The sequence below is a fragment of the Cinclus cinclus genome, chromosome 6 (assembly GCF_963662255.1).
Source record: "Cinclus cinclus chromosome 6, bCinCin1.1, whole genome shotgun sequence".
Classification (NCBI taxonomy): Eukaryota; Metazoa; Chordata; class Aves; order Passeriformes; family Cinclidae; genus Cinclus; species Cinclus cinclus.
This window is the reverse complement of record NC_085051.1, coordinates 25308608-25335092: the sequence shown is the minus strand read 5'-3', so window position 1 is coordinate 25335092 and position 26485 is coordinate 25308608. Positions and strand designations below refer to the sequence as shown.

Sequence of the window (26485 nt, the reverse complement as noted above, 5' to 3'; positions counted from 1 at the left end):
TCTAGAAATGTGTGCCTGCCTTCTTAAAAAAAAAGGAACTGGTGGTAAGGATAGTCTTAGGTTCTCAGAGGTCAGTCAGTTTTGTACAAGATACGAAGGAAGATTAGTTCTTGTTAATGTAGAAATAACACTGAGGCACACAGAGTTTGACACAAGATTGTTTCCTACTAGTTCTTCCTTAGGCTGAGGTGTTCCTCAAACATGGCTTGTAGAATCTTCTGACTTTGTTTGTCTTGTAAAAATCCTGGTGTATAAATCTGTGTAGTCTTTTCAGTAGATAAGGTATGTTTTTGTGCCAGAAGTTAGTCTGCTCTGTTTTGTGTGTATTGACTGTCTGTTCTAGGGGTGGAAAATCTTGGTCCTGGAAATCAGAATGTCAAGTTGTCTGTGCTTGAAAAGAGTATTTGTTCCAGTCTGTTTAGTGTAGAAACAATGAACTGAAGTAGGATGGTGAATAGTGTCTCTTAAACAACTTAAGTCTGTAGCATTATTTGTGGTTTATAGCAGTGTTCAAGTGACAGAACTTGCTAGCATTTTGAATTTTTTTGTGTTTTCAAAGAGGTTTTGCCCTTTCTCACAAAGGTCAAACATATGCTTTGACTGCAGGTGGCAGTACAGGATAACAGCAACTCTAAGAGTACCTTTTAGTGGAAATGTGTTTCAAAGTCATAACCCCTTTCACTTTGCAGTGTTTTGTGTGGCTTTGTGTAAGACCCATAGATAGATTTTAAAATAGCTCTTGGCATCTTGAAAAGCAGTGGCTTTACCATTATTGCGAAGACTGTGTGCTTCTTCATTGGTTTGGGGGTTTTTTGTTGCATATTACAACTATGCTCATTAATCCATTTAAACAATTGTTTGGCCCTTGTAAAGGGAGGTCTCTATGAGATTAATTTATTCCTATGAGAAGAGCACCTGTAAAACTGGTATGGGCTGCAGTTCCAGCTAGGAAACCTTTCTTAATACCTGTTACTTTGAGTTAGCTGACAAATGTTCAGAGAGGTACAGCAAACATCTAAGATACAGGCAGTCCTGAGGTATGGGTTGCTCTCTTTACCTTACAGTTCTAAAGTGCAGTGTTTAAAACTGGTGGTAATTAAACTATCTTATTGCTTATCATTTAGATAAGCTGTTAAAATAATTTCATTTGCATTATACAATGTTGTATATATTATTTACAATATGTAGCAATTTCATCACACCAGAGTAAGTTGGAACAAAAATTTAAACCCCCTTCAAATATAGAAGTTTTTCATCTGCAATACAAACATAGTTCTTTTATTGTGTTTAATGTTTCAGATATCCCATTATCACCCTAATTTCCACCCCATCTCAGTTCTGCAGGAAGTCCACTGCTTACTGTTCACCATGAAAACCTATAGGCTCCTGTACTGTTTCTTCCTGTACATCCCCACTTGACTTTTTTAAATGGGAAAACTCTGACAAGCTTGATTTTCTCTTCTCATAGTTGTGGAGGGAATGTAATTTTGCACACTGTTAGGATTTTTGACAATATTTTTAACTTACATGGCTGTACATGGGGTTTTTTTTCATTGTACATCTGAAATAAAAACAACAGTGACTTCTAAATTAATGATACCATTACTTCTTGCATTGGTGAAAAAATTGTCATGGCATTTGAAATTTCTCTGTTACTGGCCTATACTGTAAGGTTGTCTTAATAGTAAAATTTATTTTAATTTCTAGATATTTTCATATGTATTTAATATCTATTTTTATTTTTCTATTTATTTTCTATTTCTATTTTCATTTCTTACTTAAATAGTAAAATTTAGTTTCATTTCTAGTTTCATTTCTACTCATAGAAATGAAAATAAATTATAGCACATTATTAAGTCTTTAGATAGTATGTAAAAGCTTCTATTAGCTTTTATAAACTTGATTATAAATAGTTTGTGTAAACACCCCAGAATGTTTTCCCGGAACAGACTTACATTCAAAAAAAAAGTTGGTAATCTGCTTCTTTTTTTTTTTTTTTGTGCTAGACAGTGGATTGTTTTGCATTTATATTTGTGTTTAAGTGTTGTAATTGTGTTTACTTTGGATCATGGTATTTAACTCTTGGTGAAGTATCTGGAGTTAGATCCAGCAGAGCAGTCTGTCCTGCTGTGTACCATGGCTCAGTTTCACTTTTGGTTGTTGTCTTTTACTGTGGTAAGGGAGAGATAAGAGAAAGCTGCAGGTTTTACAAAATCCAGCCTTGTCTGCTGGAACAGAGGTTTTTCTTCAGCATCTTGATATTGGCATTCAGCTGTTTGGCTCGTGTGCACCTTCCACTCTGTACAGATTTGGGTGGATGGGGCAGAAAAAAAGGGGAGTTAAACTGATGGAGCTATTCCAGAACAGCTCACATGGCATGAAATCAAACTTCCTGTGTTTGCAACACTGGTCTGTCCAGCTGAGTTGTATATACTGAAGCAGGTAATAGGGCATAGGATTCATAGAATGCCACAAGAAAAAGAGGGCTATTTCTGTGGCCCACTTTGTTCTAAGCCGATGTAAAGCCCAAGAAATATGCTGTTCCTTTTGTTCCCCTCCCTTCTAATTTATGACTCTCCCTAACTTTGAATTACCACATTAATTTCTGTTAAGGACAGTACATGTCATTTCTGCTAATAAGAAAAATACTTGATTGTGAAGAGTGGAACTAAAAATAAATAAATAATTAAATCTTGGCAATATGGGAGGTAGAGCAAGGATATTACTCTTCAAGATTTGCTGTCAGTTGTGTAGCAGTTGGCACAAGGCATAGTTTATCAAAAGGCAGATTTTCTGTGCCTGGTCGTTCATACAGTATTTTTTGTGTGGAGAGATGTTGCATCTTTGCTTGGTTTAAGTCCAACCAAAGATTGTTGTCTGCTTCTACATTTTGTAATGACTTGACTTTTAATATTTTATCTTGTGGTAAGGTACTTCAACTGGGGATTTGGGGACAGGGAGAAATGTGAACAATAATATTGATGATTATTATTTTACTTGTAGGTGACAGCTGTGCCACTGGAGTTCTACTGCAATGACCGAAGTGCAGAATATGAGCGCAGAGCACTAAGGGAAGGAGGAAGTCTTGAAGCAAAGCAGTGTGTACTCCATGGATCCCCTGAGCTAGCAGCTGACTGGCTGAAGCAGTGTTCCCAGTTCTTCCCAGAGCATCCAGGAGGACTGCTAGGGATCAGGCCTCAGAATGGCTGGTCTTTTATCAGGATACCAGGTAAGTTTGGAAGTTGTAGTGGAATGGAAATGACATAAATAAAGACATCTGTTCTTTAGTGGTAATTTATGCTTGTCTGGGGATGGTTGTGTGTTTGTTTTTCCTCGTGATTGAAAGTTTACCCTGGTATCTTAAAATACACCATGATTTTGCATCCTCTGTCTGAAGTAAATCTTCAATGGATGCCAAAAAAATCGAATACAGGTTTTCCTAATGCTTACAAACCTCTCTTTGCATGTCAGACCTCCAAATGAGGTAAAGAGAAAGGATGGGTTTGAGGACCAAATTCAGAGGAAATTGACCTGAAAAATAAGGCATGAGGGATTTACTGAATTTTGATTGTAATAAAGAAGACTTACTCATATTTCCTTGTAAAGTGGGAAAAAGGTACCAATAAAATAAATGTACTTATTTTTTTCATAGAATTAAAGAAGTCCAAGATCTTGTAGGGTTTGATTGCCAGTACTGTGGTGACTTTCGTGGGCCAGATATGCTCTAGCTGTCAGAAGATGGTCCTGAGCAGCAAGCAGAATTCTGTAGAAAGTACTAGAGATCTGATAGATAGCCAAGAGGAAAAACAGCTTACACTGCCAGATGCAAAGTTATTCCCAGACCCTTTTGGGTCAAGGATGCTTGGCAGGGGAAGCTAGTACAGTAAAAGGAAAATGGCCTTTTGCTTGCTACAGTCCAGTTTAAGGAGGTACCTTCTTAAGTGTTTGGAGCAATTTGAAGCACATGCACATTTGTACCTAAGTAACAGAGAAACCATTTTTCATGAGCTTGCAATGGATTAATACTCAGTCATAGTTGATGATTTTATAATATCTTCAGGAATTCTCTTTATTGTTTGCCAGGTATTTGGAAAAAGAAAATTATTCTCTGTAGCAGAAAGTGGGAAGTATTAAAGAGATAAATTAAGATAGAAGACATGGATAGAGAAATGCAGAAAAGTAGCCAATGCAGAAAAGAGACAGTGCTGCATTCTCTTGAAAGACTTCCATTTTAAGCTGGGGACTTCGTTATCACCAAAAATTTAGAGGAATAAAGGTAGGGTACAAGAAGCTTTCAGGAGTAAAAGAGCAGGTGCAAGGTTAGGCAAATTGTTGTCAAAACACAACAGAATTTGGTTGAGAAGGAGGTTGGGATGAATGTGTTACATAAAGCTGACATAATTTAGGAAGTGTTGGATCTAGAAGTGGGGTAAAAAAGTAGTGTTGTACATCTGTGTTTTAACTAAGTGGAAAGTAGCACTCAAACCTAAACTCACTCCAAGAGGCAAGGACACACACCACAACAGGACAGCTGTGTTCATAGGTATAGAAACAGGCACAGTGTCTTACAGAGGGTGAGTGATGTGCTGAAGGAGCCATTTGCAAGGCTAAAGTCTAGCACATGTCAAATGGAATAGTTGCTGTGAAGGTCTGTGGCAAATAGGTGACAAGAAGAAAAGGGGGACACCTCTCTCCTAAACCCTGATCTGTCCTCTCCCAGACTCAGCGTTCCCAGTACCCTGGCAGCAGGCTCAGCTGTGATCACTGTGGGAATCTCTTGAGGTTTTTCCTGTTCTTTGAAAGAAAAATGGTCCTGGATTAAATGGCAGGAAGTGTCTGAGTCCTTTCAGTATCGATAAAAAGCTCTGGCCTCACTGGCTGTTTACTGTGAGAGCCAGCTAGCTCCTCACTGACCCCATTGTGCCGACAGGAGGGGAACCAGGGGTGTCAACTGGAACCCAGGCTTTATCTCTCTTTCCTCTGCTTTTTGCATGTCCAGAGGCACTTTTTCTCATTCTCCAGAGAGCGCTGAGCCCAGCTACAGTCATGAGCCACAGCTCCTGACAAAGGTTATTCTGAGTCATAATCATTTGTAACTATTCTTCCCAGGCCCACTGTATCCCCTTGTAGATAATTTATGTCCATATCCTAGCATGGCTGAAGGCAGTTGGGTTTGGTTTTTTTCCCCGACTGACAGCCATTTCATCTGGTTCCTTTTTCTTATTTATTTCATACAGTGCTGAAGAACCCAAAAATTGTGACCTAGGGAGAGCTCTTAGACAATGCAGTACAGGACCTCTGTCTCCTGACTGACTTAAAGTTTTGAACGTTTATTTTAAGCAGAAAAGAAAACAAAATCCAAAGAATTCGTCATTTGAAGTTGTTGGTGATCATTAAAAGTAGAAACATGTAGAACTGCAAATTTTGGAAATCCCCTTTAAAAAAAAAGTAATAGTTTGTCCTTTTCTTCTTGTAGATCAGAGAAAGTTAGAATAGAAGTGAGAAAAACTAGAGGTGGAAGACACGGGGGTTTTGTGTTTTTTTCTCTTTTGTTTAATTTTGGTGTTTTCTGAAGATGGCACAAGTACATTTTCTGGAATTTGTTGTTTGAAGCACTAGGTGGCAGTCTTTCATCATGGAAAAATACTTGATCTTGGAAAACACAATGGCATCAGGATGATAGCATGCTTAAAGGTGCCAGGTTAAGGACAAATTATTTTCTCTTCCAGAGATGATAAATCTTTTTTGGTAGTACTGTTTTGCTCTCCTAAAAAAAACTCAGAAACTTTCTCACTAGTGCAGTCTGCTCTGCTGCTGAAATACTGGATGACTTATGAACTGTTAACGAGTTACTAACTTTTCAGATCATCTGCAAATAAATCCTTGTAATTTGCATTTCATTGCGATGTAAAAATAGTAACTTATACAATGGAGACCTCAGGAGCCAGCAGCAAAGGACAAGAATCATTTCCAGTTAGCAAAGGTTAATTCTACTTAATCATGCCTTTGTGAAGAAAACAGTAGCATTTTACTTTTGGAAACTTGCTAATATGTTAATCTGATCCTGTCAACACTGACTTTTGAACAGAACCCTGTTGGTTCTCTGAGGTAGCTTATAGTTAATAATCATGGTAGTTTGTCACGTATATCTAGACTTTTCATGTAGCTTCACTCAATATAATTTTTTCTGAAATAGCAAGCTGACCAATTAGAATGATAGCAGAATGTCATGGTTGTATTTATAATTAAAGTAAATAATAACATTTTGTATAAAGAGTAAACATTGCTGTTGTGCAGAGGTTTTGACTAGCATAGGTGTATTTTAAAACCAACTAGCTGTAAGTAATTTCTATTTTGCTTAATTGCCTAAGTTGAAATTTTGGTTTTCCTTAGAAGAACATGTGAAGCCATTAATGATTTATTTGTAATTGAGACTGAATGCTGTTCTAGAGATGAGTGCATCATTATACATTATGTTGCACTTAGAACAAATGCAACCTGATGTGTGGGCTTGAGTTTTCCTTACAGCATTTCCTTGGCTTTACTCTCCAGTTAATGGACTCCCTGAAGTAGTTGCTAACAGTTAAAGCAATGACGTGGTACTTGCTCCAGGCACAACAAGAGCATCACTGCCAAAAGGAAGAGCAAAAGGGGGAAAAACAGTCACTATCTAGATAGGCAGACAAAAGAGAAAGAACAGACTTATCTTGTCTTGGGTTGTCAGCTAGTGAATTGCAGGTGCATGGCTCTAAAATTACCATAGGAGAGAGTGTTCACAGTATTGATTTTTAGAGCAAGTGGAATAGCTAATTATTTTAAACCATATGGAAACTCAGATATTTTTTTTTTTATTTCAGAAAGGTGACATTTGTTTGCATTTTTTGATGTTCTGATGTAGATTCCAGCATCAAACCCATTATTTATATTTAAGTCAAAGGTATTTTTGAAAGAGAACAGCTTTATTCCTGCTTTTCTCAGCAAGCCCATAGCTGTACTTGCAGGAATCACTGACTACTCTGTCACATCACTGCACAGCTACGACATCACTTTGGTACCCATGGACTATATTAGCTGCTGTGCTTGTAAGATCTTTTTTGGGAGTGCTATTATGTGATTTATGCTCCTCTCTTCTACTAGTATGAACCTGCTTTGGGTTATATTAAAATGCACGGGGGTCAGATGAAATAATTAATTTTGTATGTAACTTTTTCTAATTGGGATATTGGGCAAGACAGTTAACTGCCTTACAGAAAGCAAATTTTTTTCAGCCCATGAGTTAATTCATTTTATGAAGGAGGAAGTGTGCAAAAGTGTTACCTGCTAGACATTAGAGAACATTACCTGCTAGACATGTTGAAAATATTTGGGTTCTGTACTAGCCTGCACCATCTGCAGTTGTCAGCTTTCCGTTTTGGCTGTAAACCTAAGTTCAGACATCCAGAAGAATAGAGAATCATCAATGGCCTTTCCAACAGATAATTTTTTGGAAGAAAATTTCTCTTCATCCTCTTTCAACAGTAATGTATTGTTTACTGAAGTTTATGTACAGAATGTACAAACAGGAAGATCTCCTTCCTGAAAAATACTTCGTGAGCAGTGCTGAAATAGAGAGGACATGAAGTATAAAATCTGAAGTGACTGAAAAGATTGCCATCTGGAAACATTTCTTAAACAAAACAAAAGGAAAAACAAAAAAGAGAGGGCAGGGAAGAACTAGGCAGTGCTGTGAGGGATTGTTGTTTTACAGTGACATAGACAATGTTCTTTTTTTCTGGGGGCCTGAGGGGTTTGATCTGTGGAGGATAAGTCTAAAGCTCAGCAGCAGGTAGCAGCAAATGTGCAGAAGACAGCGTTTTGATGTGTGAAGTGGCAAATATTTCATCAAGGGTCAAGGCATACAGTGCTTATTGATCTGCTCAGAATAAAACCTTAGATGAGCGATATGGCTGTCCAAAAACAGGATTGAGCACTTACTTGTGATCAATTTGTAATGAGATTTCACCATGTGTAGTATATACATATGCTCCCATCACACCAAACAAAAGTTACTTAAAATCACAATGGTAACAGTATCAGCCAGAACAGAAATTGCAGTTTCTTCAATCACAGCTCCTTACTTCAGAGTTTATAATGCAGGGAAGTGCTAGGAAAACTTAGAAGATAACTTGTTGCATGTATCTGGGTTTGCTTTATTGGTTACCTGCTTTTCTTCTATTTCTTTTTAGATAAAGAGAGTCTGATCACTGACAGTGGAAAACTTCATGCTCTTGATCTTCTGTTGACAAGGCTGAAATCTCAAGGACACAGAGTTCTCATTTACTCCCAAATGACTCGGATGATTGACTTACTGGAGGTAGGAGAGCTATAGCTGACAGAAGACAAATTATGAAGATGGAGATTTAGCAACACTGTTTTGGAGAAAGTACAATATTTTGGATGCAGCAAACTTGCCATAAAATTACCAGAGGATACCAAATTAATGCATTAGTATGAGACTGTAAGAACTGCCATACAAAGTTAGACATAAGGTCCAGCCTAGTGTTCTATTGATACCAGTGTATAACAGCAGATGGTATGGGGAAAGTGTACCAGAATAGTGATGCTTCACCATTACTCACTCAATTTCCAGCAGTGTGCAGTTCAAGGGGTTTCTGAACTGAGTATGCCTCCTATATACTCAGTATTCCAACATGGATTCTCCTTTTATGAAGTTGTTCATTTGCATCTTGACACCTTGTTAGGTGTTGGCATTTGCACTGCCCTGTGGCAAGGGTTGCATGGCTTAAATTATCCTCTTATGCTGGTTTGAACTGGTTCCTTCTTTTTCATTTGATGCCTACATGCCCTTCTATTGGAAGGAAGAGGAAGAACCGTGGTAAATTTTACAGTTTTTATGTTGCTTGTAATTTCACAGACTATTACCATTTCCCTCTAATACCCGATTCCTCTGCAGAAGTTTCATAACCAATTAAGAGGTTCTCTGGCATATGGGATAGGAAAGAAGTAAGGAATGAAGTCATAACTTATAATTTAAAACCAGACATTCTGCCTCTGAAGAAAAAAAACATAAATCTTTATTTGATGAGCAGCCATGCCATCAGAGAGCTAGGATACTGTCTTCTCCACAGTAAACTGAAGAGAAAAAGTGAGAAGCCCAAATCAATAGCTGCCTAAGTCATGAGTTCTGTATGAACAGGAGCGCATATTTTAAGGTCAGCAGCTAATAGTTCAGTAACAAATCACAAGCTGAGTTTTGTTTTTGCTGCTGTGAGGAAAAACAGAACTTGCATGGTTGCAATTCTGTATTTTGGCACTTTGCCTGGCATTGCTTTGTATGCGTCTTTTTTTGGCAAACATTGGACATGGTGTAGGTTTGTTGATACCCTGCATTACACCATGAAGCTCATAAAGCTGTGTTTAGTGCTTCTGTCTTTTCTCTTAACATTCCATTTGAAAGACTTGTAAGCGCACTGTTTTGCTATTCCATCTCTTGAATGTTCAACTTCACTTGTGTTTTATTATCCAAATAATCCACCTACTAAGTCCTCTGTTTTTATTTCTCCCCACCCAAGTAACTGAAGCTAAAGTTTAGCAAGCTGAAAAACAAGTAAGGACTCAGTAAGAAAATCCTTGCAAAAGTTGTGTGTCTGTAGATATTTATTTTTTCCTGATCTATCCAAATGTATCTGCCTACTTAAATATGAAAAAACAGGATGTCTTTTTTAACAGTATTTGGATTATATTGCACTAACCTAATCTATGCAGGGCAGAGAGCACAAAGGACGTTGTTTACAAAGTTATAAAACCATGTTTGTTTTATGTAGCTTCAGCTGAAGAGTTGCTGCATAGTTCAGCCATTATAAAATAGCAGATATAAATGCAATGAGGAAAATTGTTGTCTTTCAACAGAAGAGGATAATTTATAATTTCAGTATTGTTTTTTCATGCAGATGTGTATTTCATCCTTTAAAGATTTTGTTTGTTTTTCTCCATCTGATTGCTCTCTTCTTTAAGAGTAATTGTCTCCATGGTTTCAGTGGGGATCAGATTGTATTCATAAGATAAGGGGTCAAATTATGTTCTGCATGAAGTAAAATGTCTTGGTTATAATCTGCCAAAAGTTAATGAGTGTCTGGAAATATAAGAGTACTCAATTTAGACTGTGAAATAATATGAAGGGAAAACATTTTCCTGAGAAAGTATCAGTGTGGAAGCCCAGAGGAGCAGTGGCTTTAGCAGCACTACATTCTTACAATACTCAGGTCACCGTGTGTTGTTTCCTGTGTAGGTGCTCTGTTGCAAGGGTTTTTTATTGTTTTCCTAGGCTGATGCTTCCGATGGCTTGATGACCTCTTACACTAAACAAGATTGGCAGGTAGATTTTTCAAGCAGGTCTAATACAAGGATCTCTATATGAAACTGAAGCCTCCCTGTTAGGCTTCCCCTACCCCACTCCATCATTCCTTAGGGGGAACTAGGAAAAGGAGTAGTCATCAAGTGCCTTCCACAGCTGCAGTAGAGACCGGGTATATTTACTTCTAAATATCTTCTTTGCCATCAGGGTTCTCTCTTTAGCTAAAAGCATGCCTTTTCTATGAGGGATCAGAACACTGAACTGCTGAGAAGTGTGATATGAGTAACAATGTGGAACTTTTTTTCTAAATTGAAAGGGTCTACTATTAATATTTGGGAAAGTACTGCACAAAACCAGTTCACAGCAAAAGGATGTTTCATGTGAGCCCTGTTGCACTACTGTGAAGCATCCACCTTGATCAGAGGAAGGTGGATGGAGGCAGACCAGAACCTGTTAGATCATTAGCTAATGCTTAATGTACAAAGCTAGTTTACAGACCTGGGGGAATAAATGCCACTACTGCAGGTGTTAGAATAACTTGTTCTTTTGCACTTTATGCCTTTGTGAAAACGTATGAAGTCTGGAATAAGATGAATGCACCTGATGGAATGAATGAAGTTGTGTTCTGTTTGTACTGAAGTTTGTTTAGAAGACAGATAGTGAAAAGATGGTTAACAGATGGGGGAAGATCAAATCAAGATCAAAAGATTGAATCATCATAAAGGCAGATAGAGACAGTAACAAAGAAATGAAAGAGATATTGTGATAACAGTAAAAGAATTGATCAAATCTAGAGAAAAGGTGGCATAGTGCCTGACAACTCCATCTCTCTGGTTTTAGTTGGTGACAGAAACCTGTCATAGAATTTGAATAATTTAATAGTTAATTAGGATTTGTTTGTCTGTGCAGTGAAGTAGTTGTTCTCTGCTTTCTGTTGTTGTACTCCAGAAATCCTACCAGCCATGAGCTCTATTTCATAGAGGTAGTCCAAGTGTGGATTTGGCCATTTCCACACTGTTTTATTTACCTGGTTTTCTCTTTCATCTGCCTAATGTTGAAACTTGCTTCCTCTTGCATCAGTCTTTTTCTCAGTTTCCTTACAATATGGCAACTCTTTTGCTATTTCTGCAGAACATAAAGGGATCAGGATCCCTGAAGGATAGGTGAAAAGGAGAACTGGGCATGATACTGTCAGAAGGCTCATTAGAGAGCAAACACTGTCATGTCTTCTCACAGAGCATCAGTTCTGTGTCTCCTGAGCACTGTGACTTGGAGCAAGATGAATCCAATAGTTCTTGCTGCTAAAGCACTGTCTGTTCCCTTGTGTCTTCATTTGTACTCATGGCATCTCAGAAAGACTCATGCACCAGTATGGTTAAATCTAACTCGTGTAACCAGTAGATGTTGCATCTTGTCACCCAAGCAAGGATCCCATTGTTTAATCACCCCAGAGGATATCTTTCCAGAGAAATTGTGTTTATTTGAGCTTTGTAGGTAATTCAGATTTTATTGATAGTTGCACAGGTATCAAAAAATGCTGACAACCTTAAAGCATGACAAATACGTCTGAATGGAAAAAGCCTTTGCCTACAGCATTCCTAGCTGATGCCATTTGATTTGTGTCTCAGGAAATGGTTTCAGTTCTGCTGCTTGGCAGGAGCTGTGGGCTGACACACCAGTGTAATGTTCAGTGTTCTTGTATGAAAAAGATTCACAGGCTCTTCATTGCTGAGATAAGGCCTGGACAGACATTATACAGCACCAGGTTTTTAAAACTACCAGTCAAATGGTATAAAATCAACAGGGAGCAGGTGCAATTGATTTATTTGGAAAGGTTTGCTTGCAGAGTCAAAACTCCAGGTTTAGTAAAAATTCAGACTCTGTGAAAACAAACTTCCCATTTTAGTGATTTTTATTTACCTATTTATTTATAGGAAAAGGTATGTACCGGGTCTGCAGTGTAGCAAATATCTCCCCAGCTCCAAACTGACATTGGCATTTATATCTTACATGAAATGCAGAAGCCAACATATGATTGAGTAGCTTTAATTTCTGGATTGTGTTATCAGCTATTGCTTACAGAACATTTGTTGATGATGTTTGTGGAACCTTGTTGTAGTTGGGCAATCCTGCTTTTATTGTTTATAGGGGGGAGTTCTGAAAGAAACAAGATTGGACAGTTTCAAGAACAACTGTATTTTTTTGGTGTCTGTTCTTTGCAGGAATACATGGTTTATAGGAAACATACCTACATGAGATTGGATGGCTCTTCAAAGATTTCTGAACGAAGGGACATGGTAGCAGATTTTCAGAACAGGTAATGTATTCTGAAAGGTGTGTTTGTGCTGAATACATGTACCTAGGAAATTGGTGTTAGATGTAGTGAAAATAAATGAAATCTGCACTTACCTTTCCTTATAGCAAATTGACCTCATTTATCTGAAACAGTTTCTTGGTGGTTTGCTGACCAGTAGTCAGTGGTGTTGATATGAATCTGTGAAAGAGAACTGGAAGCAGTTTTAGTGTAAGCCACCTATTGTACTCCTTGCTAATCCAAATAGGCCATTGCTTAGAAAGAAGCTCATTAGAAAAGCAGCACATGTTCAATGGTTAGTAAATGCCTTGACAATTGACACTGTAAAGATGAGATTGAGTACGCTAGCATCTGCAAGATTTTCAAAGTGATCTAGTTTTCTGCAAAACAAACCATTTAACCGTATTTTACTAAGAAACCTTAAACTAGTGTACCCATTATATGAAAAGATAAAATGGGGATTTTATTAGCTAGAAAGAAAGGGTAACTCTTCTCATTAAGTAAACCAAAATGGGTCCTGACAATTTTAATAAGCAAATCAGGGTGCATTACTTACAATGATTGAATTTATGGTTATTAAGTTTCCTTTTAATCATGAGCTATGGCTTGATGCAATGTCATTTTGGTATAGTAGTTCACAGTAAGGTTATCCTTCGTATATGTTGATGTGAGCTTGTAAGGAGGTCATTTCCCTATTTCAGTGGAGTTAGGTTCATAGATAGTTGTTTACTGCAGGGTGAAAGCAACATTCTAGACTTGAGAAAATTCTTTATGCTATTGGTCCCAAAGTACTGTAGTTGAAGATAGGAGTCAAGGCCTTTCAGGTCACTGGTTCATGAGGCTGAAGGACTATGTTGCAATGATGAGTCTTCTAGTGAACTTGAATATGTGCAGAAGTAAGTGAGAGTACTGTGTAGTACCTTTCTTTCTGCCTGTTTTCAGGTGTCAGAAACAAGTTCCTTGCAGGTTATGACATCCTCCTGGAATCCCAGGGCTTCTTCCAAAAAAGTGGAAAAAGGTGGTTTTATTAATGAACAGAATTTGTTTTTATTAATGAATAAAACAACTGAAGAAAAATAATAATTTCAGCAGGAAATCCCTTTGAAATGTAGGTCAGCCGGTCTAAACAAGAATTCCTATTAAAGTGTTAGTTGAGTTCCTCTTATACATGATTTACTTATGAGAAATATTTCCAGGAGAAAAATCATGACTGAGACTAAACTATTCCACAGGATATCCTTGTAAGGTGCTGAAAATATGGGATGATAATTTATTCACGTAGTCTGTGGCTCTGTCCACTTTCCTTCCCATATGGCATATCCAGAAGCATTTCACAGCTGGATATTGAGGTGACTGTCTACACACAACCCAGTATTGTTACAAGAGAACAGATTACCTGGCCAAGGATTACCTTCAGTGCAAACAGGCACCTCTTGACTCCTTTGATTTTGTTACCTGCAAGATAAAGTCTAAAGATTGGGTTTAGTTCCTTCCCGTTCATTCAGCAAGAATTTCTGGTACTTTACTGTTTTACGTTTGCCAAATTGTTCAGACAGCATAGTACCAAAAGGATGTGGCATTCCAAACTGTCTTCTCTTAATCAGAGAAGGACAATATGTCAATGTCTTTGGAGTCCTTACTAGTGTATTGTCTGCTTTGTTTGTGTCAGTCTGTTCACAGATCCATAAGATTTTGAACACTTCTAAATACTGCTGACCTTACAGAGATACTAGTGCAGTTCACAACCCTAGCAGAAGCCTTGGTTTTGCTGTTATCACTTGAATTTTCATCAGTACTTGGTCATGCTACATGTAGGCTTGTCTCCTTGTTTGTTCTGTTCAAAGCACCAAATTTTGAACAAAATTTGCATCTACACAATACTGACTTTCATTTTTCTTTTTGTATCAGTTAAGCATCATTAAGACAAAATTTCTTTAACATCGGGTCAGTTCTGTGAAACAATAGCTTGTTCTTTGCCTATATGAAATCTTAATTCCCATTGTGGGCAAGATAAACAAGCCCTGGTTTCTTTTGATTCAGATTAATAAGAATGCTAATGAGAATTGAGTGTTGACATGTTCAGTCAGTCCTCATTTGTAGATTACCTTCTTCAGCTCTTTCATACTTTTTTTTTCCTTGACTCTGAATGAACAGCACAAAGTGTTCTGAACTGTTCAAGTAATAGAAATAGCCCTGATCGCTTCATATGGGTCAGAAAATTGCTTCTGTGGTTATTCCTTGCTCATGCACAAAATAAGGGGGTTTAATCTCTTTCCTTTACAGGAATGATATTTTCGTGTTCCTGTTAAGTACAAGAGCTGGAGGCTTGGGCATTAACCTTACAGCTGCAGATACGGTAGGTGAAATTTGGTAACAATTTCTATGGGAAAATTGGTCATTCTGTCCAAAAGTTGACACTCTCTTGCCCATACTGATCAATCTTTTTAATATTGCTATTTACATTGTGAAATTGCATAGCCTGTTTACTTTGTTATTTGCAATGTAATATTATCTTGATGATAAAGTGTAGAGTATTGGACATTTTGGTACACAATTTTTGGTTACAGTTGGAAATTTCTTCCCACTCCACACATACGGAGTCCAGAAAAGAGTTGGATCACTGAAGGGGTTTACAGGTGCAGATGACACTTAGATGAAACAGCCTTCACTGTATGAATGACCCTTTGCTCCTAAGGTCACTTGCAAAGGAACCAGTGGAATAGCTATCAGTTACCCTTTTTTCTTCCCCCAGAGGAATGAAACAATGCCTATGAAAGTAGGGAACCATTTGTTGTTGAGGATCAGCTAGTCAGGAAGGATGAATTTCTTCCCCTGAGGTGTAAAGACAAACTGATTTAGGTGAATTGCAAGGATTTGTACTCTGGAGCAGCTGCCACTAATCACTAGGGAAGGAATACTGATGAACCATTCATCTTTTCATTAATAGCTATTCTTTTGCTTCTAACCTGCACCTGGTGTGCTTGCAGATTTGACCTCAAGTCTGTAGCCACACAAACCCAAAGATCTCTCAATCAAAAAAAATCCTATCATATCTTGCTGTCAGTCACAAGAAATGAGAAGAAAACAAGTATCTGTAGGATTTTCAGGGTTTAAAAGAAGAAATAAACAGATGGAAGCTCAGGCAGGCTCCTTGCATGGGCACTTTTAGGTCTGTGTTTTTCAGTGTAACTTTCTTAATACTTTGCTGTCTAAAATTTTTAAAAATGCTTTTGTTTTTTCTGCTTATTGTGCATAAAGTACTATTAGAATGATAGTGCAATATTAATTTAATGTGGCATTTCAGATTTTACAGTCAAAGTACTAGAAATGTTAGACTTAATCTGGGTTTTGAATAAAAATTGGAGTATTACTTTTTGCATAAAATTCTGATACGATGGTAACACTAAAATGCGTCTATGATGTGGTTAGTCTGTAATTAATTGTATGACAGTTATTTAATGTGTTAACAAACTTCAGAATTTTGAGCCTCCCAGTCAGGTCTTTTTAAAATATATTAAAGTTCTGTGAAATTGAAACATTCATAGTGTCAGTTAGTTTAAATTCACCTGAAATACAGTGGAAGAGACTTCACAGGACTGGGCAAGGCTGGTTTAACAAAGCCTACAGCAGGGCTGTGATTCTGTGAACCATGATTGAACTGTCATTGTTATCAGTATATTGGATTTCTGTGTGTTTAATCACCAGGTGCTCTAAACGTATGTTTTTATTTAATCCTTTCTGGTGTTGCTTTGCAGGTTATTTTCTATGACAGTGATTGGAACCCAACAGTAGACCAGCAAGCCATGGACAGGGCCCACAGGCTGGGTCAGACCAAACAAGTGACCGTGTACCGCTTGATTTGTAAAGGCACCATTGAGGAGCGCATCCTTCAGCGGGCAAAGGAAAAGAGTGAGGTAGGAATAAGGAGCTCACCTGGAACGAGAAGTTACAGGAATGGTATCATAAAGCACCTGTCAGCATGAGTAAAGACACAGAAAAATTGTCTGCGGAGAGACAGAAGAGAAGGCAAAAGGAAGTGTCTTTCTTCAAATATGCGTCTCTAACACAGCAGCAGTCCAGTGACTTTATATGAACTGGAAAGAAGCTAATTATTTATAGTATGACTTCATGAAAATTATTTCTTATGTTGCAGTGGAACTACTCAGGCTTCTTTAAGACTAGGGCTTCTGTCTTTGCTGTGTCAGAGTTACTGATTCCTCTCATGTTACACAACAGCTGATTTTTTAAAAAAGATGTTTGGGAGGTAATCAAGTGGAAATTATTTGAGGTGTAAGGGTTGCCAGAAAAGCTCAGAGTTGTGCAGCGCTAAGCAGTAAGTGTACTAAGAACTTTAAACCTCATGATACTTTATTGGCAAGAAAATAACTAAGGAGGTTAATGTTTTTTGGTAGCAGTAGGTACACTATATACAACATTCAGATGTTTTGTGTACTTGGAGTTTCTTATGGCTTTTGTCTTACTTGGATGCTGCTCATGATGTTGCAGCAACTGAATGCATTCAAATTTCATTTGTTGAAACCATTTTTTCTGATAAACTGCACTAGAGGTACCTGAAATCAGCCTGAAAATTAGGTGTAGTCTTCTGCTGATGATCAAAATCATTGAAATTGCCTTATGTTAAAGCTTGTTTTCTTCTGTTAAGTTACGCTTTTTCTTAGTTGTTGGAGTTTTTTTTAATGTAGTTGTAGTAATAGAGGCTGAGTGAATTGCTTAAACTGCAGCATGACTCAGGGTGGAGATACAGTTTTCAGTCAAGGACACTGAAAATGTTGCAACCTTTAAGAATGTGATCTTTTATGATCCTCTGTGCAGCTACTTGAAAATTTGAATGGGTAAATTATACCTGAGAGGGCTGTTGCTGTATTTTTGTTTTGTTTTGTTTGGCAGTATATTAATTAATACTATTGTAATTTGTAGCCTATCACATACTGCTTCAAAAATATGTAACTTTCCATAAGGGATGGTAATTTTCTGCTTTCTCTCTCAGTTGCTTCTTGTATTTTCTTGTATACCCTGAAATTTTGCTATTAGCTTTGGTACGATAGAGAAACTGGATCAAGTCTGACTTAGAGAGATGTATGATTTTTGCAGCTGGCTTTCACTGGTGGGTAATGAGAAATGTTTCATGGCTGCTTTGACTAATTTTTCCTTTTCTTCACTTGTTTTTTTCCTTCTAGATTCAACGGATGGTAATTTCAGGTGGCAATTTCAAACCTGACACCTTGAAGCCAAAAGAGGTGGTCAGCCTTCTGCTGGATGATGAGGAACTGGAAAAGAAATGTATGTGAAATTGGTGTTTCAGCAATTCCTCCATTTTCCACTTCATTACCTTATGAAATCTGTGTTTTTATCTCTACAGACACATGTATTGCTGATAACAACTTCTGTTTCCTGTCTCTTTTTGTATTGCCAACTCTTGTTAGTACAAGCTGGTTTGATATCACTGCTGAGTTGAATGAAGTTGTGCAAAATGAGACATGATGATGTGATTAAGTTTTCATTGGCATTCATTCAGGATCATTACATTGTTCCTGAATGACAGAGCTTTGACAAGAATTATGTAGGTCATGACAAGATAAGTAAAAGTGCTGTATTTCATAATATTTTTGAAGTTAGAGGCATACTCTTTCATGTTGCTTGAAAGACTAATTTCCCTGTAAGACGTTTTAGTGACTTGGAAACAAATAGTTTTAGTAGAGGAATGTTTTGAATGTGTTTTAGTTTCAGTACAGCTGATTTTTTTTTTCCCAGTTCTGTTAGAATTAGAACTTCTTGTACGATTCATAAAAGGATAGGAAATATCTTTCCAGTGGTGACAGCTTTGTATTTCTTTTCCAACAGTACGTCAGCGTCAAGAAGAGAAACGGCAGCAAGAAGAAACAAATCGTGTGAAGGAACGTAAACGTAAAAGGGAAAAATATGCTGAGAAGGTACTTTGATGCAGAGAGGTTGCCTGTGTCAGAGATAGAGCCAGAAGAGCTTTGGGATCACTGTTAGGGAATGTGAAAACATTCTATGCCAAGGCAGTCTTAATGAGTAAACCTTCTTGCCTTTGCTGTGGTATGTCAGTCTGTGGTTGTTTCTGACACAGAAGAGGGATATTACAAAACAAGTAATGCATAGTTACCTGTATTTTAGTCATTAGCAGCTTCAAAATTAGGGAAGTACTGCCTATCCAAACAAACCTGACAATCAACTGATGGTGACTTGATCATGATTTTGTTCTACAAGAACAAATGGGGAATGTAAAGGAAGCTCCAAACAGGGATAAAACCCACATAGCTATGAGCCTTGTGTAGAACTAGAGAAGATCAGTTTGTTTAAAAAGCATCACTAAAAACAGTTTAGGAAAATTCTGGATTTTTAAGACAGTGAGGCTTTGCATTAATTAATTGGAACTTTGTGTAATGGTAAACAAGCTCACTCCAAAAGGTACTAGAAGTCAAAGTAATTTTGTAAGAGTAATACTCCATTGTTCCAGCTATTATATGAAGAAAAACAAACAAACCCTTCTGAAATCTAAAGAAGGAGCATTAAAGGGTTCTGTTACCATCTGTTTCCTTCAGAAACTTGTTTTGGGAAATTGTTTATGAGGCATTCCTTGAGTTAAAATACTGCACTAGATTTTGAGATTTTGGGTTGCTTGTTCCCATTCTTCTGTTTTATTGCCTTTTCAGTCCTGGTATTACTTTCTTTATTTCAGAAGAAGAAGGAAGATGAATTGGATGGGAAGAGAAAGAAAGAGAACATGAACCTTGTGGTCCCATTTGTTCCCTCAGCTGATAACTCCAACCTGTCTGCTGATGGGGATGACTCTTTCATTAGTGTAGACTCTGCCATGCCCAGTCCTTTCAGTGAGGTAAGACTCACCACTGCTTTAACCCACACACTGTTTCAGTTGTGGACCTACATCTTGTAGGATTCTTGCTGTCTGTTACTTTAGCTCTTGTAGAGCTTTGAGTGTGTGGGAAAGGGACGTGTCTTAAAGGTGAACTATGCAAATGGAAGTAGTTTATTGAAAATGCAACAGCTGCTAATAAGCTGCCTTACAGCTCCTCATGTTATTTGACATTCTGTTATCCTCCTCTTCCTTTACTCTCTGCCTCCCTTTCCTTACAGTGAATTTATGCCTTGGCATTCCTCCCTTCCAGTCTGTGAAGTTTTTCTACTCTTACCTGGAGTCCCACTTACTTTCTTCCTTCTTTCTTGTCACTTTTTCCTGCGTTTCTCATGCTCACATTTATAACCATGTGCCCTCTCCCATACCAATATCTTCCATAGCAAGAGCACTCTGCTCCTAAGCCAAACAGTATCCCTCAAATAGCTCCTTGACATTCATTGTCTTTCTAAGTACCCCTCACTAGTCTTGCCTGTGTCTCCATCTCTGCTTCCTCACTTGCATCAGGTTCTGAATTATTGTGGTTTTTCTCCTCTGGAATTTAAATTAAAAATCTTCAGTGGACACATCTTATTTTTCTTCATCTCTGTGTAAAGAGTTGCAAACTGTTTTTAGCAGCAAATGTATTTTGTTCTGTGCCATGTCGATTAAGGTTTCTGTATTGTACTCCTCCTTTATTGATCAAGATTTTTATTAGCAGTAGTAGTGGGTTAAGAATCCTATTTTCTCTTTTGCAGTTGAAAATGCACAGTTGAACAGCAATTTACTTAAATCTCTGCTGAGCCCATTAGTCTTTTGCATCACAATTTAACACGTATTTTCATGAACTGAAATTAAATAGTGGGTGGTGGTCTTTACTGCTGCTCAGGGTGTAAGTAAAGTGTGGTGTGATCAGGCAGATGATGTGTCCTGCCTATGCTGCTATTGTAGAGGAAATGGGAAAGAACAAGTACCAATTACTTGTGATTGTGTAGGTTTTGAAGATCTTACTATCTTTGTGCTCTTTCCTAAGCTGAGCAGCTAATGGCTTTGTTCTCTGTCACATTTAGATATCCATCAGCAGTGAATTACATATGGGCTCTATCCCTCCTGATGAGAGTAGTAATGATATGCTTGTGATTGTTGATGATCCAGCTTCGTCAGCACCTCAGTCAAGGGCAACAAACTCTCCTGCTTCCATTACTGGCTCAGTTTCAGACACTGTGAATGGTAGGTACTCTTGCCTTGATTTATTATTAACATTTATTAAACTTGACTTTGCATGACTGAGTGATGGGTTTGCTGAATTTTACCCAGGATATATGAATGGTTGGCAAGATTTGGGGGGAAAATAATTGCCTTTTCATTGCAAAGTTACTTCTGATTTGAGAGGAAATACCTGTTTATAGTCTGTGATTCACCACACTTAATTCTTTTCTGTGTTAGTTACTTCAAAACGTTGTGTCCTTTGTTCCTGTGTTATGGAGGACTTTTCCCTTAAGTTTGTTACCAAATTACAGACAATCACAGAATTATTAATCTCTAAGCTTTTCCTTGAATTTGCTCTTGGGTTGATAATTAGCTCTCTATCTCCAGTGCATGGTTGGAGCAATTTTTTTCAAGTGTAATGTGATTTTAAATAATGTCAAGTGGTTTTAATTACTGTAGTTTTCAGAATCATTCTTGATGAGTTTCTTCAGAGACAGCAGATGGACGATAACTGCATCTCCACCTTCAAATAAGAAAACGCATAATCCTAAAGTAGAACTCAGAATCCTCCATCTCTTTGTAGGTTGGATTCATAATAACACAAGTAGTTGCAGTTAGTAAGACACTGTTGCTGAAGAGTGAAGTTTTGTATACATAATTCCTTTCATGAGACCTCTGCTTGCTCACAGTGTCCCTGTTACTGTAAATGCACATAGGAACAGTATTAATGTAACCGGTGGGCAGCTTTGATGCTGCACTCACTGGTGAGGCACGTGAAACACTGTACATCCTTTCCTCTCTCAGGTGTTTCAATGCAAGATACATCTCTCACTGCGAGAGGCCAGTCAAGTCGAAGCCGAGGTCGTCCCAAAGGTGGCTCCAAAGGTGGCACTGGGAAGGGCAGGAGCCGGAAGTCGATAGCAGGGAGTGCAGCAGCGATGGCAGGGGCCAAGGCGGGGGCAGCAGCGGCCTCTGCGGCGGCGTACGCAGCCTACGGGTACAACGTCTCCAAAGGTACGTGGGGCAGGGCAGGCACCAGGCACAGAGCAAACCCACCACAGCTTGCGTGTCATGGCTGCTTTACAGCCTGTCAACAGATAGGTTAAGTGTTGTGTTGTTGGTATTGCTTGTCCATTATATTCTAAGATCCAGGCAGTGCAAAGTGTGACATGGTAAGGGTGTGAGCGGATAGCCGGTTTTACTTCAGATGATCTTGAGTTTTGTCTGCCCTTTGAATTATCTCATATCAAATATTTTTCCTCTTGTTTTGAGGGGTTTATTTGTTTGTTTTTGTTGTGTTTTTTGTTTCTTTATTTTTTCTCTTTTGGTAATTTTTTTTTTGTTGGTTTTGGGCGTTATTTTATGTGGTGTTCAGACAGATCAGATAGTGTTGTTTATGCCATGGCTATGGCTCTGGTTTTCCTGCATTGCATCATGTTGAAGTTAGATTATCGCACTCCAAAACCTGCTAAACTTATGGTGATTGAGCTGCAGCTTTACACCAGCTGAAGATAGCCCAGGGTATAACTGTAAGATGTTTTGTATCTTAAGGACCTCCGTCTTCATTACACTGTTGTAAGTCTTGAACGCAGAGTAGTCTTAGGACTGATTGTTAGTACATTGTCTGCTGTTGAAGAACCACAAGTGGAATAATATGCTAATGTAGAATGTGATTCTCTTTTCCATTGCTAGGCATGTCTGCAAGTAGCCCTCTACAAACAGCAATCATTCGGCCTTCCGGACTTGCAGATTTTGGACCTTCAAACGCCCCTTCTCCCTTGAGCTCCCCTTTGAGCAAAGGAAACAATGTCTGTGGGACCTCCAAAAGTTTAAACCTGACCAGCAGTCTCATATCAGAAACTTCAATTCGGAAGCAAAGCAAAGGTGCCCACACCTCAGGTGGTCGGTAGTAATTTTGAACCCCCAAAGCTGTTCTGAACTGCACTGGCTTTCAGAGTAGACCACCCTGCCAGTTGAAGGCATGCTAACAAATGCCTTGTTGCTGTCCAGCACGTGTGGAAAGGAAATCAAAGCACAGTGGGAGTGGGTGGTTGATGTGAGCACTTTGATTATGTGTATTCCAAAAAACTATCTTTGCAGACACTGCAAGAAGGAGGGAAGGGAGTCTGGGGTAAGAAAGCATCCAACTACTCCATGCAATATCTTGCACCTGTGTGCGCTTGAAGTCACACCAATGTACTTCCTCTCTTGTAGCCTGAGGTGAAGCCCAGCATTAATTTTGGCTATGAAATCAGTATCTGAATCCCAGTAGAATCCTGTAGAGTCACAAGACATTTCTGTCTTGGCAGCTGGTCAGTGAACATGCAGGAGTAATTGGGGGCTATGCTGAAGGTGACGTGTGATCAAAAAAATTATTGGCTTCTTCTGGTGTGGGTCTCTGGATTCTTTAAAGCCTTGAAATTCAAAGGAAGGTGTCTCAGGTGGTTTCCAGGGAGTGGACTCTTTTCAGCAGCATTTGTCAGGAAGATGTTCAGAGCTGCAGAATACAGGGAGTGCTGTCAGGCCTCGTGAGAGCAGCAGCACAGCCTCTACTTCACACAGTGGAAGAAACCACAGGCCAGTGATTGGTTTGCATTTCAGAGTTCTCCTCAGCATAAACACTCACCATGTCAAGAATGATTTCTCTCATTTATGAAGTGCGCAGAACTACTAAAAGCTTAGAAACAAATTAACACTCTATTTGTACAAATCTTGAGAAGGAAGAAAACCGAAGTGCAGAGGAGGAGTTTGTGCTGCTTCTCTCACCGTGCTGTAGCAGCACATGGATCTGCGGCTTGCAGTGCTGTGAGAGGAGCAATGAAAAACAATCCTGAGTGAGAGAAAACTGTGCCATTCCCCCTTCCAGCCAAATTCTGGGGAAAAAAAATTGTCTCCTATCCCAGCCATCCCATTGACTGTTCTTGCAATGTGTTTTCCCTTCATCTTTGTGATCATCACACATTACCTGCGTGGTTGAGTTCACTGCAGTGTGCGGGCAGCAGCCTGTCCCATGAGGCTGATAGAAGGCAGTGCTGCTGGCACCCATCCGTGTTCTTGTTCCCTGGTTGCTCCTTCCCCATTCTGGATGCACAAACCCTGCCCATAGCCCCTTGCTTTGCTGTAAGCGTTGTCTGCATTGCACTGAGATTTAGGTGTGGGACAGTTGTTCTGTCTCACACTTTGAATTAAGAGGCTGTTCTGCCGGGGCACTTTCATCCCTTGAGAGAAGCAAGTTGAGTTGCAGGTCTGGGCTGTGACAGTGGAAGATGATTTCTTTTTTTATGTTTATAATTTTTTTTTTCTGACCCCAAATCCTTTGCCTGGCGTCCTACAGTGTAGAGCGAGTGCTTCCTGTTGGTTCTGCCTCTGATTTGCACACCTGAAAATAGCAGAACTGAACTTAGTTAGATTGATTTTTGAACAGATTTGCAGGGGATAATTGAGGGGGAGGTGATGTTTAATTAACTCATGAAGACTTCCCCCGTCCCCTTCTATTCACATGTATATATGATATTTAGAGGGAATCAGACAAATGCCAAGCCTTTTTTTCTCTTTGAATGTGCTGTCTATTTTTGTAACTGAACTTGTACATATGTATAAAGAGAGACACATCTTTCTTTTACTAACTGGAGGAGAAAATCTTAAATAAAATGGAGTGAGATAATTTTATGTAAATCAGTGTCTTTGTGGTTTTTATGCATATAGCTGTATGAATGAGAGGATTAGGGAAGAGAGCATGGAGGGGTGTGCATCTGGAAGTGCTTCTGGAGACAAACCCTGCTCAGTGTAAAGCTCTAGAGTGTCTGTGCTCTGCGAAGTATCATGTTTGTAACCTTCTTCAGTTACAACTGTACCCTTACCCCATGTTTGTATTCACTAATGACCTCATAATCTATTTTGGAGTAAGTGTGCAGCAGGTCACAAGAAAACAGAAGCAACTATAATATATGTAATTACGCAGTGCCTGAACTTCAGTGGTTGAATTCCGCACAGTTGATTGTTAAGACACCATTCTCTTACAGTTATTTCTTATTTTTTCCTTTTTTTTTTCTTTCCAGTGGGAGTTAAAAGGACTTTTTTATGCACAGTCTTTCTCTCCAAACTGCTAGACAGTTGCATTAATTTATAATCCAAAGTGGAGAGAAAAAAAATCATAATTTGAAAAGCTTGCAGAAATGTAATACATACTGTCACATGCTATACTTTTGCAAGATTAAAATACTGATATTTAAAACACTGATAAGTATAAAAATAAAAATACGTATTTAAGAATATAAATACATTTGGAATATGTTTATAAAATAAACTTAAATATATTTAATGTAATATAAATAAAATTTTAAAATATTAAAAACAATTTAGTCATCAAGAAAAGTACCAAATGACATCACAAGTTGTGGCAAAAGCAGTGGTAGCTCATCTGCTTGCACAGTTTGTGTCAGGCTGAGAAGTTCATGAAGATCTAACATAGTTGTAAAATAAATGAACTGCTAGATCATAGTCAGTTCAATTTCTATAAGACATTACACTTCAACATTCTTGGTATTATGCATCATAGGAGAAAAGATTGTGATAGTAATCAAGAAATTGGAAGAAATCATGTCATGGCTGTCCTAGTCTAATTTCTTGGTTTGGGGAAGAAAGCAGTACTATAAAGACAAAGACTGGGAATTTATTTAAGAAGGTAGAGGTAGTTTTGTAATTAATACCTGGGGAAGTGAGCAAATGAGAGTGCACACTGACGCTTTGTTCTTTATAATTTCATCTGAGCATCTTTTCACTCCAACTGTGTGTTATGCACTCATATGGATTAATGGCAGAGAAAGTCCCTTTACTCCAAGAGATCAAGGTGTTTGCAAAAGGTGGACACAATGATTGAATGAGCTGAGTCTGTGTATTGAGCTGGAATGGTGAAATAGCTTTCAGTATGGTTTGGGGGATGTTGGGAGTGCTGTGTATTCCTCATGCTAGTTGATGATAGCATTTTACTCACTGATGTCTACAAAACTGTTAAATACGGTTCACTGCTCAATGCTACTATTGAAGACATTTAAAGGTGATAATTTTCTTAGGTCCTGAGAAGTTGGGATTTATATTAAAAGGGCTGTAGTGTCTCAGCCTCACACATCTTTTTGTAGTTTAGCCTATTAGGGTTGTGTAGTTCAGAAGGGTCCCCAGAACACCCTTTGTCCCCTAGCCTGCATTTTCTCTTTTCTATTATGGCTCAAGTCTGTTGTCCTTTCCATTTTGCCAGCCACTAAATTTCCTTTCCTTATTCTGCAGAGAGATGAACTGCAGGTTACTGCAGGATGGTTTGAACCAGGAGCTGCTTTAATTCTTCACTTCAGGATATTACTGCTGCACTGTCCAAATATAGTGTTATTTCTGTGCCTTCTCCCCTCTCTGTCGCATGCTTTCCCCACCACAGTGTCCCTGCTCTTCACTGTCCTGTGTCCCCTTTGTAGAAAGTTATCTGTCTGCCTAGAGCTGTATCTTGCTTTATTTCCATATCCCCAAAGTATTTCCTTCAGCAGCATTTCCCAGTGGGGGAGGCACACAAAGCTCAGTGGGAAAAGCTCCATGCAGCAGGAATAGGATCTACACTACTTTGATTGTAGCTCAGGAACAGCCAAATTGCAGCTGAGAGGAGGAAGAGCACAACTGATAAAATCACTCTGGTGCAGGATGTGGATCAGTGTAATTTGAGAAG

The 26485-nt window shown here is 38.5% G+C and overlaps 1 protein-coding gene across 3 annotated transcripts in view; it reads left to right on the top strand.

Annotated features, from left to right (window-relative positions):
- The window catches only part of INO80 (INO80 complex ATPase subunit), a 63785-nt gene extending 38945 nt beyond the window's left edge, over nt 1-24840 (top strand). For all 3 annotated transcript variants that reach the window (XM_062495871.1, XM_062495874.1, XM_062495872.1), the window contains exons 26-36: nt 3004-3229; nt 8226-8353; nt 12577-12671; nt 14952-15024; nt 16424-16582; nt 17867-17969; nt 18531-18619; nt 19393-19548; nt 20637-20796; nt 21580-21789; nt 22468-24840. In XM_062495871.1, the coding sequence (XP_062351855.1) occupies nt 3004-3229; nt 8226-8353; nt 12577-12671; nt 14952-15024; nt 16424-16582; nt 17867-17969; nt 18531-18619; nt 19393-19548; nt 20637-20796; nt 21580-21789; nt 22468-22685 (1617 nt within the window). In that variant the 3' untranslated portion in view covers nt 22686-24840. The remainder of the gene's footprint in view (nt 1-3003; nt 3230-8225; nt 8354-12576; nt 12672-14951; nt 15025-16423; nt 16583-17866; nt 17970-18530; nt 18620-19392; nt 19549-20636; nt 20797-21579; nt 21790-22467) is intronic.
- The last annotated feature ends 1645 nt before the right edge of the window (nt 24841-26485 follow it).